This window comes from Pholcus phalangioides, unplaced genomic scaffold (assembly GCF_987345545.1).
Source record: "Pholcus phalangioides strain wild (caught in Gottingen) unplaced genomic scaffold, Ppha-v1.0 ptg000015l_1, whole genome shotgun sequence".
NCBI lineage: Eukaryota > Metazoa > Arthropoda > Arachnida > Araneae > Pholcidae > Pholcus > Pholcus phalangioides.
In genome coordinates, this window is record NW_028301608.1 from 106,701,745 (window position 1) to 106,717,226 (window position 15,482).

Genomic DNA, 15,482 nt, shown 5'->3' on the forward strand with positions numbered 1-15,482 from the left:
AAATTATGTATCTGATGTCCACACATTATTTGAATACTTTTATTTTGAAAGTATCCAAGATTTCTTATCGTACTTTGAAAGACATCCATCCCGGCTCGGGCATGGATGCCTACTAACACTAACCGATTCCCTAGACAAATCGCAAAGATTTTTTTTTTTTTTAGAATGTGTAATGATCGTATTATTTAAAAAAAAAAGTATGCCCCTAGGATCAAAACGTTTCGCCAGTAAAAGGTGGAAAGAAGAATCATGGAATCACAACTTGTATTGAAGAAGTGACAAAGAATTGCAAAGGAGTAAACATTTCTGAAACGCATTGTCTAGGAACCACAGTGGACATTCTAAAAATCATTGTTGAGGCTTACTAAACATTGTTGCCCGACGGTTTTTCGGGCATTTACAACGAACTTTAAAAGTAACTTTTAAAGTAGTTCAAGTCGGGTGATGCTTGGTATTTATACAAAATTTGGCGACGATTGATTTAAAATTGTAGATTTGGATGGAAAGCATGCACACAGAAAATAATTTTGGTACACAGGGTAGTAAGGAGGTTCGCTGAGCCACATTTTATGGGTGAACCGTTAGTCCTAGAGGTATACTAATACTCCCCCCCCCCCAATCCTGTAGCGGGGCCCCTAGGCTGGAATCTTTTGCAGGCCCCTCGGTCAGACTTTTAACGGGCCCTTTCTGTAGTTAATTTATAGCGTGAAAAAGCAAAAAAAATGATGATAATCGTTCCGGGCCCCAGGGCTAGAGCCCTGTCAGCCCCCCCCCCCATGTGGGGCTATGGGTATACTTCCAATTATAAAAAGTATCCAAATAACATGTAGACCTCAGATACGTCATTCATATTGCAAGGGGTTGCATAGTTATTAAAATACAAAATTTTAACTTTTCATACGGATATCCTGTACTCAAAAGCGTAGCAGCTGTGGTGGTCGAGTGGTCATAGTAACGGACTCGCATCGCGGGGATCTGGGTTCGAACCCCACTGGCCCGAATTGGGCTGACCATATTTCCTCGAGAGAAATACGGGACATCAAGATTCCAAATACGGGAAAATACGGGACACCGCCAAAAATGACGCCAAAACCAAACAAAGTTGCCAAATATTGTTGAAATTACGGAAAAATCAAAATGGCGTGAAATTAACCATTATTGCAAATTGAATTCCACGAAAAAAATACGTTCACCAAGACGAATGTGGAAGATTAATATTCCCTTTTATAGTTTGTAATTATCATTGCCGCTGTGGTGGTCGAGTGGTTATAGTGACGGACTCACGGTGCGAGGATCCGGGTTCGAACCCCACAGTGGTGGTTGGCTGAAGTTGGTTTTCTGTGGTTCCCAACTTCAAGGCGCAAATGCGAGCCGATCTCCCCGTTAAAAAGTCTCGCCACAGAGAGCAACAGTCCTACAACGATAAATCATTCATTCATAACACTTTACTCATAGTTAGAAAAACTGGTGGCAGATGGCAGCACTACACATAACAAGCATTACATAGAAACAAAAAAAAACTTCACGTCAGGTTTCACTACACGTACACGCACATTCCCGCATGTACCGATTCGTTGGGGGTTCCGCTGGGTAGGGGGAGGGGGTGTAGCAGTAGTAGGTAGGGCCTCCAAAAAGTGGATCGGGGATCCATGATGTTCTTAAGTCAGCCACGTCGTTGGGCAATTTGCCTGTTGTGGCGTATTTGTATAAAATAATTTATGAGTTGAAAAATAATGTCAATCTTTGACTTTAATAAAGAGTAAATATTCAAGTAGGCTTCGTGTAAAATATGGGATAAACCAGGACACTTTTGCCAAAAAGTCGGGACGACCAAAAAAAAAATAAAATACCGGGACTGTCCCGGGCAATACGGGACGTATGGTCACTCTCATTCTAACCCTAAAAAGTATCAGAATAAAGAACAGTGATTGGGTGTAGGGATAATACTGGCGTCACTTCGGGTCAAATGCAGATGAGTCAGCTTGGGACTTCAAGGAGCCCTTGTTTTCGATGAGTGAACTTGGGGATTTAAGATTTGTGGTAGGCTATTTTAGAAAGTTTTATGCCATAATTGGCAAATTCTTTGTTATTTGGCGAGAATTAGTGATGTCCCGTATTCATAAACCAAATTTCTCCCATCTTTGTCAAAGAAATATGGTCAGCGTATTGCAGACAGTGAAAGCGTGGCAAAAAAAGCTCATCGGTGCAAAACGCTGTATAATAAGCGTCTGCGTGACAAGTTATTGAAACTCACGTGCTGTTTGTTTTGAAGAATCAGCTGTCACCAGGAAACGGGGGTGGATGTTTGTGGTGAAGAGATTCACTTGCATCGCGAAGGTGCTCTTTCCACCGCGCTGTTGTTGTTCGATACCTTCGCGCATCGCCTCCACGTGGTTCGAGTTCCAACGTAAAATCTCGATGACGGAGAACAAAGTGTACGTTTGGATCCACAACGGCGACAATAAACTAGACATCAGCTTCGTGTACGGCAACGACGTGCTTCCGGAAATCACTTTCAACTTCTCGAGGTCCAAGGACGAGAAACTGATCGATGGATTGAATCGAATTCGATGCAAAATCGAAGGCAAGACCTTGGACATCAAGAAGAGGTCAAAGAAGAAGAAGAAAAACGAAGACCGCGCGAGCACCGATTCACCGGACGGTCATCCACCGCCAACCCCCCTCAGGCTAGATATCCTAACCAATGGCGAGGTCATCGGTGACAACGTTCCCAATGACCAGGCGTGGGTCGATGGCAACCAACTGCGTATTGATGAGTCCATCTACGAGGTTGTTTTCAATCCTCCGGTGATTGTCCAAATGTCTATACCGAAGAGAGTCCGAGCGGGCTTCCCGGTGTACCCTGAAGTCTCTCTTATGTTCTGCGAGCTAAATGACTGTCGCTTCTCTTGGTTTAGATCTATAGCAGAGTCTGGGGCGAAAGAATCAAAGAACAGCAAATCCACAAAACTGTGGATGGAAATCGGTGAGGGGTATATTTATGAAACGTCTGAGGAAGATGTCGAACACCACCTGAAAGTCACGTGTATTCCTAAGTGCGGGGACAAAGTTGGTATGAACAAGGAAGCTCAGACGCTGACTCGTGTCGAAAATGGACCCGGGACGTGCCCCTTCGAATACAGACACGAATACACTAGCTTTGTAACACCTTCAGACAGGTCTGTTGTACATCGAAGTTTTGATAATTGAATATTTCACAGCGAAACATTTGCGGATTAGGGGGTATCATTTATGTTTCAGCCATTTATTTCACAAACATCATTCTTACTAATTCCAGTTTGGCAATAGACTTATACTTAACTAAAGCTAAGATTACATGACAAGGTTGTTACAAAATTGGTGATTTATGATTGTGCCACTGTTTTGACCACTCGGCGACCAAAATTTTCCAACATTGTGGAAATTAGCGATCACCACCAAAAAAAAAAAATTCACAATATTCTAATATTCCCAAAACCAACACAATAACCCAACATACAAAAAAGTGTAACACCAAAAATCAATCAACGGCAACCAAATTTGATCGCTGTTTGAAACCGTTTTATTGGCACATTTTGGGCAGGCATTTTTCTGCCAAAACTGAAGTGTTTTTTTAGCAGATTGTATATTAGAGCCCCCTCCCACGTTCTGGAATAGGACCTCCTAGCCTAGGATCTTCTGTGGGCCCGCTCTGTGATGAATTTATAGCATGAAAAAAATATATATATAAGAATCTTTCTGTCGGCCCCAAGCTGTGTGGGTGTAGATTAGAGATTATTCATCCATGTTGAAATAGGAAATTTGGTTGATTCCCTATATACGGTAGGCCAAATATATATATATTTTTTGCCAGATCTAATTTAATGCAGCTTGCTATTGTTACTTAATAACTTTTGAAAATGTGCCAGAAAGGATGGTGTTGGTGGCACATCACTGTTTTAGTGCATTTGAAAAAAATTTTCGACAAAAATATATACCATACATTTAAATTAGGAACTCTGTAATGCAAAAGGGGTGAGATGCTGGTGACAAAAAAGTAACAATAATTTTAAACGGTGTTAAAAAGATAAGGTGCGAATACGATATTTCATTTCCTCGCAGATTTTCATATATTTTGATTTTTCTCATGTTGCAGTATACGGTGCATATCTTACAACATCTTGGCTGATGCATATGCCGACTCTGATACGGCTCGTACTGAACTTTTCCCATACTGTCCTAGTGAATATCTCGCTTTGGACTACAGGAGGCAGCTTCTGATCAAAGAAATCATAGGTTTGTTTGCAGCGTTATCTTATTTTAATCATCAGAACAGATTTTTAAAGGTGTTTGACAGTATGAACACTGTATACCACACGCCTGTCGCCACTGTGGTGGTAGGCTGAAGTTGGTTTTCTGTGATTCAAAACTTCGAGGTGTGAATGATCTTTAAAAAGTCTCGCCACAGAGAGCAACAGGCCTACAATGGTACAATTATTCAATCACTTCACTTATAGTTAGAAAAATTGATGGCAGGTGACAGCACTACACATAAAAAAGCATTACACAGAAACAAAGTTCACATCAGGTTCGCTACAAGTACACGCACATTCCAACATGTACCGATTCGTTAGAAATTTCGCAGAGAAATGCGGACGAGATGCATGTCTGGTTTGGTAATAGTATGAATACCTGCGTAGATATATGTATGACCATTCTTTGACTCGTGAACAGGTTCTGTTGTAAACACTGGTGGCATGGGCGGAGATATGGAGTGTAAGTGGGGGGGGGGTCAAAAGTGGAACCGACTGATCTAATGAATATGCATAAATATGAATTGGCATCATCATGATCTGCCAAACTTTCGAGTCTATATATGTCAGTATAAGGTGGTAATTTTTTAATTTTTAGTCACTGCACTTTAAGGTACCACAGGATGGGCCCATGCCATTTTGGGAATGTAATTACACAGGGAGTAGCAATTTCGACAATGATTCTCAACCTCTTGATATTTACTTCAATGCGTCAAGATCAGGTACATGTAGCATGACCCATGGGCCAAATGCGGAGTATGACTTGTAGCCAAGACTGAGAGGAGTTACTGATGCCACATACCCACCCTCGTGAGAGTGCAGCAGTGAGGTGAGGATGTAGAAGTTGCTGCCTAGACGATGGTGGACCTATGACTACTGAAGACCTGATGCCGACAATCAAACCAATGTGTGGAAGCTGGACAATATAACAACATGGATCTCTGTGATACGTGATTTTATACCCCAAGATTATCGACAATCATTCAATTAATTGATGATTACTAGATTCTCATGGGATGGACACTATATCACTTTATAATCGTATTTATAATTTTGATTGCCGATTGGCATTTGTTGTTTAAATTTTATGTTATATGATTTCAGATTGATGATTGTTTTTATTTTTTGTGGCGTTTGTCTGATGTGATGTTTTATTGTTTATAATAAAACTTTCCGAATACACCCATCCTTTGGAAATGCTTCGATATCTCTCCGAGATGGGAAGTGGGGTGTGTGTTCGGTCTTCAAAGGGCCAAATTTGGCCTGTGACCTCAAACCTAATTTTGTAAAATGAACAAAGCAGCACATTAACAGACTATTCAAGCAGCCTGCCGTACATTTACATATTACTCAAGTGACCAGTGGCACATCATTTGAAAGGCCAGTGGCACATTCACAAATCATTTAAGTGATCTGCTGTACATTTACTGGCCACTCACATAACCTGCAGCATATTTATAGATCACAATCACAGGCCACTGCACATTTCCAGATCACTTAAGTGTTCTGTAGTACATTTAAGTGACCTGCGTCATATATACAGATCACAGTGGCACACTTTCAGAGCAATTTAGTGACCTGAGACATATTGAGATCACTTGAATGCGGCACTGTTCCAGATCACTCAAGTGACCCATGACAGATTTTTAATTCAATGAAGTGGCTCAGACTGTCCTAAAGTGACTTGAGGGACAGAGTTGTCGTGAAAAATTTATATATTTTCAAATCTCATACTTAATGGCAGGCTTGAAAAATCCCTGGCGCCAGGTTGACTAAAAATTGATATTGGTGTCCAGTAACCATGCACAGAAATTTTAAATTAGGTTCTGTTCTTATACGTTATGATGACAACAGCAAAATTATGAAATGTATGTAACAGAGTATCTCGGAACATGGAAGAGAGTTACTAATACCCAGTAAAAGTTGAAAGAAATGGTATTTGGACTGGTTTTCTAGAAAAAAGATTCGCTCTCCTAATATATTTATGGCTCACACCCAGATTTAAAAAATAATAATAATAAATTGTCAAGCCAATGCAATGGTGTTACCTCATAAAGTTTGAAACTCTTTTCCGCCACAGTTTGAGGCATAAGCAGCTGGCTGGAGGGGAAATTATACTCGGATATTCACCCAGGGTTTGTGAACAACCAATGATAAAACCTGAAGAGAATCAGTGGAATTGGTATATTATGCATTGAGCTGGTACACAAGCTAAATTTTGCTATGTAAGCATCCCCCTCACCAAAATTTGGGTTCATGTCAACTGTGCAACGCTGATGTCTCACTTTTTTGGACAGAAATTTTTGATTTGGATCAATTTTGTCACACCACAGTCATTTTCCACACATAAATTCTCTAATTCTGATGAATTCAGAGGCACATTAAGGTCAGTTTGGGGCCCTGGGCATAGAAGAAAGCATTGGGCCCCTTAAATTAAGAAAAAAGTGTAAAGCTGGGGTTTTGTGGGGGACTAGGATTTGTTCCTGTCACTAAATTTAACAATTGTGTGCCCACCTCATGGATTTAAACGTGACACACAGCATTTCTTATCATGGCCGATGTGGTAGTCGAGTGGTCATTAGTGACGGACTCCGAGGACCCAGGTTCAAACCCTACCTTTGAAGCAGTGGTGGTTGGCTGAAGTTGGTTATCTGTGGTTCCCAACTTTGAGGCATGAATGCTAGCTGATCTCCCCATTAAAAAGTCTCATGGCAGAGAGCAATAGGCCTACAACGATACAATTATTCAATCATTACACTTCAGTTCTGAAATATAGATGGCATCACCGAAAATCAGACACAGCACGATACCCACACTCAGACTGTTAAGTACACACATACTCACACTTCTGACACAACTCGCTTGGTAGTGAATTGTCCACAGCAATAGATCAGAGTTATGCTCGGTTTGAAGAAAAAGTTTTTGTTTTATCATGATCACATCTTATTGAGTAAATTTGAATCACTTTCACCAAAGACTCAAAGTTGTGCCAGGGCTCAATGAAATTGCCAAGTTAATAAAAATTTGTTTGCAACTCAAAGATCACACCGTAAGGTAGCGTAACAAACTTGGAGATAGATGAGATGTTTGAGATTTTTTTCTTGATATTTCATTCAAGGTGGTTGTATTCTAGATATACATCTGAAATTTTGTTCCATTGCAGGTTACAATGGTGATATAATATGCCTTCAAGAAGTCGATGCGAAAGTGTTTAAATACGTTCTGTCTCCAGCACTGTCAATGTTGGGTTTGCAAGGAATTTTCTCTGCTAAAGCCGATGACCATCCTGAGGGTTTGGCGTGTTTCTTCCGTCGGAGCAAGTTCAGGTTAAAATTTCATTGATTTTTCATTGCATGAAATTTTTTCTCTCATCATAATTGTTCAGAGAGCAGTAATGAAACTTTAACAGCACATAAAAGGCTCTAAAAGTTTCGGAACTTGGCTTAGAATTCCTCTCCTCGATTAGTTGAATTGAAAGTACTGATGCAAAATAATCTTCAAAATAGGTCTAATACTTGGATCATAATACATACAGTGCCTGCCACCTGATGTGATCTCATCGGGATTCTGATAACAATAACTGATTAATAACTGGATTTAAGAGAAACCCAGAAGCCAATATGATGTTCATATATCCTGTTTAGTCAAACACAGAACATATAAAAATGAGACAATGGTTTTTCACATAACCACTACTCTACTACACACCAACTCTGGTCATATTGCCTTACAACAATTTACTACAAATCTAGTAGAGTCGGAAACGAAGGCACGATGGTGGTCGACTTGGGTTCATTAGGGAAAAATTTGTGTTTTCTTTGTCCTTCCCCCAGGATAAAATCTATAGGCCTGACGGCAGCTTTTATGTTGGTGGATGAGCATCTTACCACAGTACCAATGGAAATCACATTTTTTTGTTAATTCTTTTGTTTTTCTGTTCACTTTCCATAATTTGTATTGCTACTTTTTACAAAAACTTCACTCATACTGTCACTTTCCAGGTTGCCAAGGATGACAGGGCAAAGAGGTTGATCATGCATATCACAATCAAATGATCAAGTTTGACTGGAAAATGAATAAAATATTCGCATGATTCTTGTATTCTCGTCCCACACAAATAATATGATGAAATTGAGCTATACTCATCCCTGGAAAAGTGGAATGTGTTTTTTTTTATTGAAGTTATGTATAGAGATATATATCAAGGGGGTGGCCAACCTGTGGCACACCAAGTTATCGATAGTGGCATGCAGACGCCTTCCAAAAATTAGAGAAATTCTATTTCATTTTGCAATCAAAGAAATTACCTCCAACTTTTTAACAATCCCTTTTCTTATAAATGGTGGTCTTGTTGGCTGCCCAAACCCCCCAAAGCAGAATGTTTTGCGATGTTCTGCAACGAGACTTCAGCTGACTGAAAATGTTCTGCGGCGAAAATTCTCATAGACATAATGGCGCTTTTCTTAAAATTCTTTCAGATTGTTCTGCGACGTACGTCGCACATTTGGCCACATTCTGCTTTGGGGCCCGAACCGATGTTTAGTATGGTAGGCACTGTTAAAATAAATGTGACTAGGCCTCAGAGAGATTTTTATGACATGTCATATTTTCTTACGATGTCATATTTTGGGCATTTTCGAGCCAATGTGTGCTCATAGTTTAAGCATTTATAGTTAAGCAATAAATTTTTTTTGGTCATTTCATCAACGAAAATTTTGATATGTGTAGATATTTTTTATTCAGAGATATATTATACACTCACATTCAATGTCTTTCTTTCTTTTTTTTTTTGTAAAAAAAAAAAAGGATTTGCATTGTAAGTAGCCACTTTTTTGTTCTCGAAGGATCCTTTTGCTGCGAATGGCACGCCTAACAATTTCAAAAAGATCAGGCCCGTAACTAGGCTGGAACAACTGAGATACTGCCCCAAGTTGAGTGGACCCCCCCCCCCCCACTCAACTTGGGGCGGTATCTCAGTTGTTCCAGCCTAGTTACGGGCCTGATCCCCACAGAAAAGTCTTTTTTTTTTCTTCAAACCGAGCACAACTCAGGTCTATCGCCATGGGCAATTTACTACCTAGTGAGTTGTGCCGGAAGTGTAAGTATGTGTACCTAACAGTCTGAGTGCGTATCTAGTGTTGTGTATGATTTTTCAGTGCTGCCATCTATATCTCAGAAGTGAAGTGAGTGAAGTGTAATGACTGAATATTTGTACTGTTTGTAGGACTGTTACTCTCTGTGGCGAGACTTTTTAACAGGGAGATCGGCTCGCATTTGCGCCTTGAAGTTGGGAACCACAGAAAACCAACTTCAGCCGATCGCCACTGTGGGGACGGTGGTGCTCGAACCCGGATCCCCGCGATGCGAGTCCATCACTATGACCACTCGACCACCACAGTGGCCACAGAAAAGTCTGCCCTGATGCCCTGAGAAGGCATGCTACAGCACTGCAAAAGATTTTATTCATTCGGACACTTGAAATATTCTTGTTCAATCAGTGGCGTTGGAAGTGCTTCAAACCTGTGAGTGCTCATTGTGTAGGAAATTTCGATTTCTGAATCAACTCTGAGTTCTTGGACCCGAGTCATAATTCATCATGGGTGCTTGACCCACAGCACCCTCTGCTCTGACACCACTGTGTTCAATGCATTTTCATCATGTCTAAACACCAATTTTTTTGTCAGGAGGGGTAGACTAATTTTTGTCACTGCTCCCCACCACTGTGAAACTCCAAAGCTCTATACACTGCTTTTTGCATTATGTTTTGAAGTAATAATCTTAGTGTGGTCATGTGGGGGGGTCATAAGGGATTTGCATAACAGGGACCTGGGCTTGAGAAAAAGGTGCCCCCCCCCCCCCCAGATATGATACATTCAATATTACAATTTAATGGATGTTCTGCATGTGGAATTCTTTTTTTTTTCTAGACTTACACATTCTGATTCTGTGATACTGAGTGAAGTGATAGAGAAAGATCCAGAACATCGGGTACTATGGGAAAAGGTGCAAGAAAACGAGAAGTTCCGAGAGAAAGTGAAATCAAGAAATACAGTTCTACAGGTGAAGGCACTTTCTGAATGACACACAGTAGATTCACATTTTTCTTCTCATCTTGTGTGAGCAGCTCATGTATTTAATTTTAAGTAATTCTTCCCAATAACATCCACATCATTTAGTCCTTCAGTGGGCACTGTCAAAAGGGACTTGAATAAGTCAGGGTCGTAACTAGAATATTTTCAGCCAGGGGCAAACATGAGTTTCCCACCCCCACACCAGTTTAAAATTCGGTAATTTTATAATGGTGTTTTTTGTTTCCACCTAAAACTTACCACCCACTGAATTTTGGCACCAGAGACAGTTGTCCCCTCGGCCCTCTCTAGTTCCGGCCCTGAATATGTGCAGTATATTTTTTAGCTCCCCTATTGCTTCATCTGCAAAAACAAGTGCAAAAAAACCCCCAAGAAAATGAAATGTATTTAGCAGAATTTTTTTTGTAATGCTTAATGAGATTTACATATTGGACTCCAAGATCAATTGGCTGATTTGAACCTTGTCTAATCTCTGCATTTTAATATCCTTTCTGTTTCATGAACTGGTACCTTCAGATAGTTTGAGGTTTTACTGCTTACTACTGCAAATCATAATTTATTTTAAAATATCGGATATTAAGCATACTTTTCATATGCATGAAAATGGCATGAGTTAAATGAGAACATGAGTAGAGTACAGAGCAGTTTTGTATTCCTCGATTATGTTTTAAAAACTGAAGAATTGCATGTGCAAAACATAGTTCTATGATACAAATGTGATAGCGTATATTTTTTTTCAATCTCTGCACATTCAGAAAAAGGGGCAAAATACTCTATCCGTATTTTGTGTTATCTTGATGGTAATTAGAGCAATAAGTAAATGCTAAATTTTCATTATGAAATTTCTGGGCAAAACATGTTTGTTACAGTGAAAAACTATTATGTTATTTATTATTTATATAAATTTATGTCAATCATTTGTATGTATTCTGTCATCTTTGCGTACCCTCTCTTTTTCTGTCATGCCAAGAATGAACCAGGCTCCTAAATTCAAAATGAAAGGTTAGTGCCCACCAATTTTTACGGCATGCCAGGCTAATGTAAAGGAAATACAGTATTTATCAAATTTTCTGCACGGAACCAAAAACTTACACAAGTTGGCTAAGTTCAGTGGTTCTCAACGTTTGAAAGTGAGTGGCCAAGTAGATTTTTTTTTTGAGCGGAAGGCTTGGTCATAAACTTGATTAATGGGGAAATAAATGGTGAAAAATGAAATATGAATCACTCTGGAGCCCGGCGGTTGAAAAACACTAGCTTAGTTTGTTACAGATGAAACCAATAACGGTACATTCTTCTTACTGGATGTAAACGCCTTCTTAAATCAGGCATATTGGGTGCACGTTTCTGATTGGCCATTATCCTGCAACAAATGCATGTACAAGCTGCTGGTGATAAATTTGAATGATCTGTATTAGACGTATAGCTAATGAATATAGTAGCCTTGTTCCATGTTAGAAAAGAAAGGGTGAGTAAGAAAAAAATAAGAGTGTTAAGGAACAGTAAAGAGATAATTGTATAAGGAAGTATTAGTACAGTGCCTTACTTTTTCGCCCTCAGCTTCAAACTTGTTTTATAGTTTTGTTTTTGTTTGCTTCTTCTGTTCCTCAACTTCTGTGTGCAGTATATAATAGTAGGATGACATCTTATGAGTGTGTGTGTGTGAGGGAGAATGCCATGAGAAGGGGGGGGGGAAAGCTGAGGTTATCCACCACCATCGTTATCTCATTGAGATATCACAGTGGTGGTGAGAGAAGGGGACCACACAACAACTCTGTTTCACATGGTTATAGTAACCTTTCGTGATCAGGAAAAAAGGGGTTGAAGTAGATGAATTTATTCCACAGGCATTTGTGGATACAATATTACGTCCCTGATCATAAAGAGGTTAAATGCTGATGACATATCTGAGGGATATCTCACTTTCTGAAGGTTTAAATAATCACTTATGCTCTTTAATGTTTTAGCTGATGGTTTTGGAGTCTTTGAATGGTGCATCTAACAAGAGGATTATTGTAGGCAACACTCATTTGTACTTTCATCCCAGTTCTTCAAATGTCAGATTGGTCCAGTCAGTGGTTTGTGTGCATCACTTGGAGAATTTGGTCAAGAAATATCTCAGCGAGGTGAGAATTCATAATTTTTTATCCATAAGATGTTTAATCAACTTGAAGCGATTAATGATGCTTGAGTTCAGAATGTGCTATAACTAGTATGACCAGATTTAAATATGACAAAACTGGGACATATGGCTGGTTCCCACTGAATTCGCTGATTTTTTTCTAAAAATTTGTTGGGACATCAAGATGTTTTTCAAACAAGGACATATGGTCATCCTGGCAAAAGCCTGAATTATACAGTAATTTCTCACTTATGCATTGGTGCAAGGGAACAAGGAAAAAAAAAAAGATGCTGTATTCATTTATATGCCTTTTTCATTTATGCATCATTGTCGTATAAGTGAATATAGCATTATTATGCTGTATCTTCGATTGTGAGTGCAGAAAAATCACCTCATAACAGAAAGAAATGCATGAGTGAGAGATCACAGTATTTCCATCAATGATCCCCCACAAATGCAGAGGTTGATTAGAATCATGTGTATTGTTTTTGTAAGTGGCAGGTAGAAATGTCGCAAACTTCCAAAGAGTTGTGATAAGTCTTGGTTCCATTTATTGACCAAAATTGTTTGTTCTGGGAAAAATATAGGAATATAAACAGGGTGCTTTAACTGAGGGTGAACTCATGTTATTGAAGAGAAATATAGATTTTTTTTGTGTGGAGTGCAATGCACATTTTACATATTTTTTCATTGATGAATGAGTATTGCTTTCTCGTGCGATTGAAGATGTTTTAAGGAATTAAATATGCTATCTTTTCCCTTTTTACTCATTTGAACTAGAGTCCTAGTGTCCCGACGAGCTTCATACTATCAGGGGATTTCAACAGCAGCCCTAAATCAGGAATCTTCAAGTTACTAATCAAAGGAATGCTATCTGAAGAATGTGCTGATTGGAGGAGCAGTAAGTTCATATTAATTTTCTTTTATGAGGGAAAAAATTCAATTTTTTTTTTAAATTAATGGATTATATCATTGTTTCATTCACGTTACTTAAACTTTCAGTATTGATCCATTATAATTTGGATTTCAAATCTGCTTTATTCTTGCCAGTCTTTCCTGACACAGGAGTGATAGAGGTCAGAGACAACAGCAAAGCATATGGTTAATAAGTAGTTATCATACTGAGCACTTAAGTCCCGTTCACATAAATGTCTACAATAAAACATCCCGGGAAGTTCCTGTTAATGGGGATTTTTGCTACAAACCATTCACATGATGTTTAGTTTATGCCAGTAATCCCCCTCTTCTTTCCGGAAGTCGTCACTGGTTACGTGGGTTTAACGGAAGTGGTTGATTCAAGATTGCTGACGAAGGAACTTGCAGTAGTTTTCGCAGCTCAAAGAATTATGGGAGAGAAAATCGGGGTCGACCACCAATCCACCATAAGAAAGATGGGCTTTTTTTGATGAGCTTCTCTCTCATCTTTTTTTCCCTGCAAGGGAAAAAAGTTGCCATGCCGGTAATTATCACAGAAGTGACCCCCCAATCTTGCACATGTGAACGGGGCTATAGTCCACCAACCTCTAACAAAGGTCCCAAGCTGTCAATCCTTGAAAAAATTGGAAAAAATTTAAGGTACATTCATCTCACCCATAAACACATAAGAACAATGGAATTAGTAAAGCTGCAAAAAATTACTAAAAATGATAACAGTTGGCTCTCATTGCCTTTCATGGCGATATATATTAGAACTTTTTTAACCCTTAACTGTCGTGGTGGGGTCATTTTGACCCCACACATTCTTCATCTTGCCACCCCTGGAGAAAGAAATGCATCTGGTATTTTCAGTACCTTTCAAGCTAGTTGTTTACACATGTTTGACAAATTTGTTATTCTTTTTCTTTCCTCTACATCATTGATCAAAGTAATTATATTAATAATTCCCCTAGATTTTTTAAATATTTTTGTGCTTATTTAAATGAGTAGAATCCGTGGCAATTTTTTGAAAACTTTTTGAAGATGTCACTTTGGAACCCTTTCCTTGTCTGTGTGAGACATGAGATGTTTGTAATAATTGGCTTTGAGCTCAAGGGCTCAGTCCAATCAGCTTGACTGTGGATAAACTTTATTTTCTTTAAGTTCTTCTAGAAGACCTCAGTTATGTTTTTAACTCACTTCATCAATATCTGCTAAACTTAGTGGTCAACAGATGGTAGTGCTGCATATTTGACCTGTATGTTGGTTATGCTATTATGTTTTAAAAAAATTGTTTTGAAAATTAACATTAAAAACATTTTTTTTTCACCCTCAACACTCAAATGTTAGGTAAATTCAACCTGTAATGAGTTGAAGCTTTTATAGGCAGTTTTGATTCATCCTGTGTGTAGTCTATGTTAACGAATATATCAAACAAACAAATTATGAGAGGGAGAGTTTTAACTTATATTTTTTAGGAATATGTATAGAGAAGAAAAAAAAGGCAATTTTTGTGTACTTATTTTTGTTTTTCCAATCAAAAAGAAACAATCGGAATGCAGCTCTTTTAGATCCCTTTAGAAATGTAAATAAACCGATGTGAATTTTCTCGGTGGTTGGTATCTTATCAATTTTTTTTTCAGATCCTGAGGAAACAGTTCGAGGTATGGAACTCAAGCATTGTTTGAATTGTGACAGCGCCTGTGGCACACCATCTTATACGAACTTTACAGAAGCATTTTCTGAATGCCTCGACTATATATTTTATGACAGTGACTCATTCATAGTTTCTGAAGTTGTGCCATTTCCCGACCATGACACAATTATTGCAGATAAAGCTTTGCCCAGCAGAGTGTTTCCGTCTGACCATTTGGCTTTAGTATGTACACTGGAATGGAAATAATAAAACATGCTTATATAATTTATCTTACCTCAAACTTCATGTCTTTCAGCTGAATTCCACCATTAATATTAGGTAAAAATTGATGCAAAAGTTATAGATCAAATCACAATTTGAAACCCACCTATTCATTCAAAACTTCACTTTTTTTGTCATCACAGTGGGCT

At 38.8% G+C, this 15,482-nt stretch overlaps 1 protein-coding gene across 1 annotated transcript; it reads left to right on the forward strand.

Moving 5' to 3' along the window:
• The first annotated feature begins 2,252 nt into the window (after positions 1 to 2,252).
• LOC149077308 (2',5'-phosphodiesterase 12-like) lies at positions 2,253 to 15,339 on the forward strand. The gene is made up of 7 exons (XM_089245076.1): positions 2,253 to 3,179; positions 4,136 to 4,275; positions 7,456 to 7,618; positions 10,220 to 10,352; positions 12,346 to 12,504; positions 13,281 to 13,401; positions 15,059 to 15,339. Exons 1-7 carry the CDS (start codon positions 2,302 to 2,304, stop codon positions 15,316 to 15,318), a joined length of 1,854 nt encoding a protein of 617 aa, XP_089101202.1. The 5' UTR covers positions 2,253 to 2,301; the 3' UTR covers positions 15,319 to 15,339.
• The last annotated feature ends 143 nt before the right edge of the window (positions 15,340 to 15,482 follow it).

Excerpts from the sequence above, each read along its gene's own strand:
- LOC149077308 (XM_089245076.1), top strand. The coding sequence starts at position 2,302 with ATGTTTGTGGTGAAGAGATTCACTTGCATCGCGAAGGTGCTCTTTCCA. Across the intron at positions 3,180-4,135 it reads TTTGTAACACCTTCAGACAG|TATACGGTGCATATCTTACA; the intron begins GTCTGTTGTACA and ends CTCATGTTGCAG. Across the intron at positions 10,353-12,345 it reads CAAGAAATACAGTTCTACAG|CTGATGGTTTTGGAGTCTTT; the intron begins GTGAAGGCACTT and ends TTAATGTTTTAG.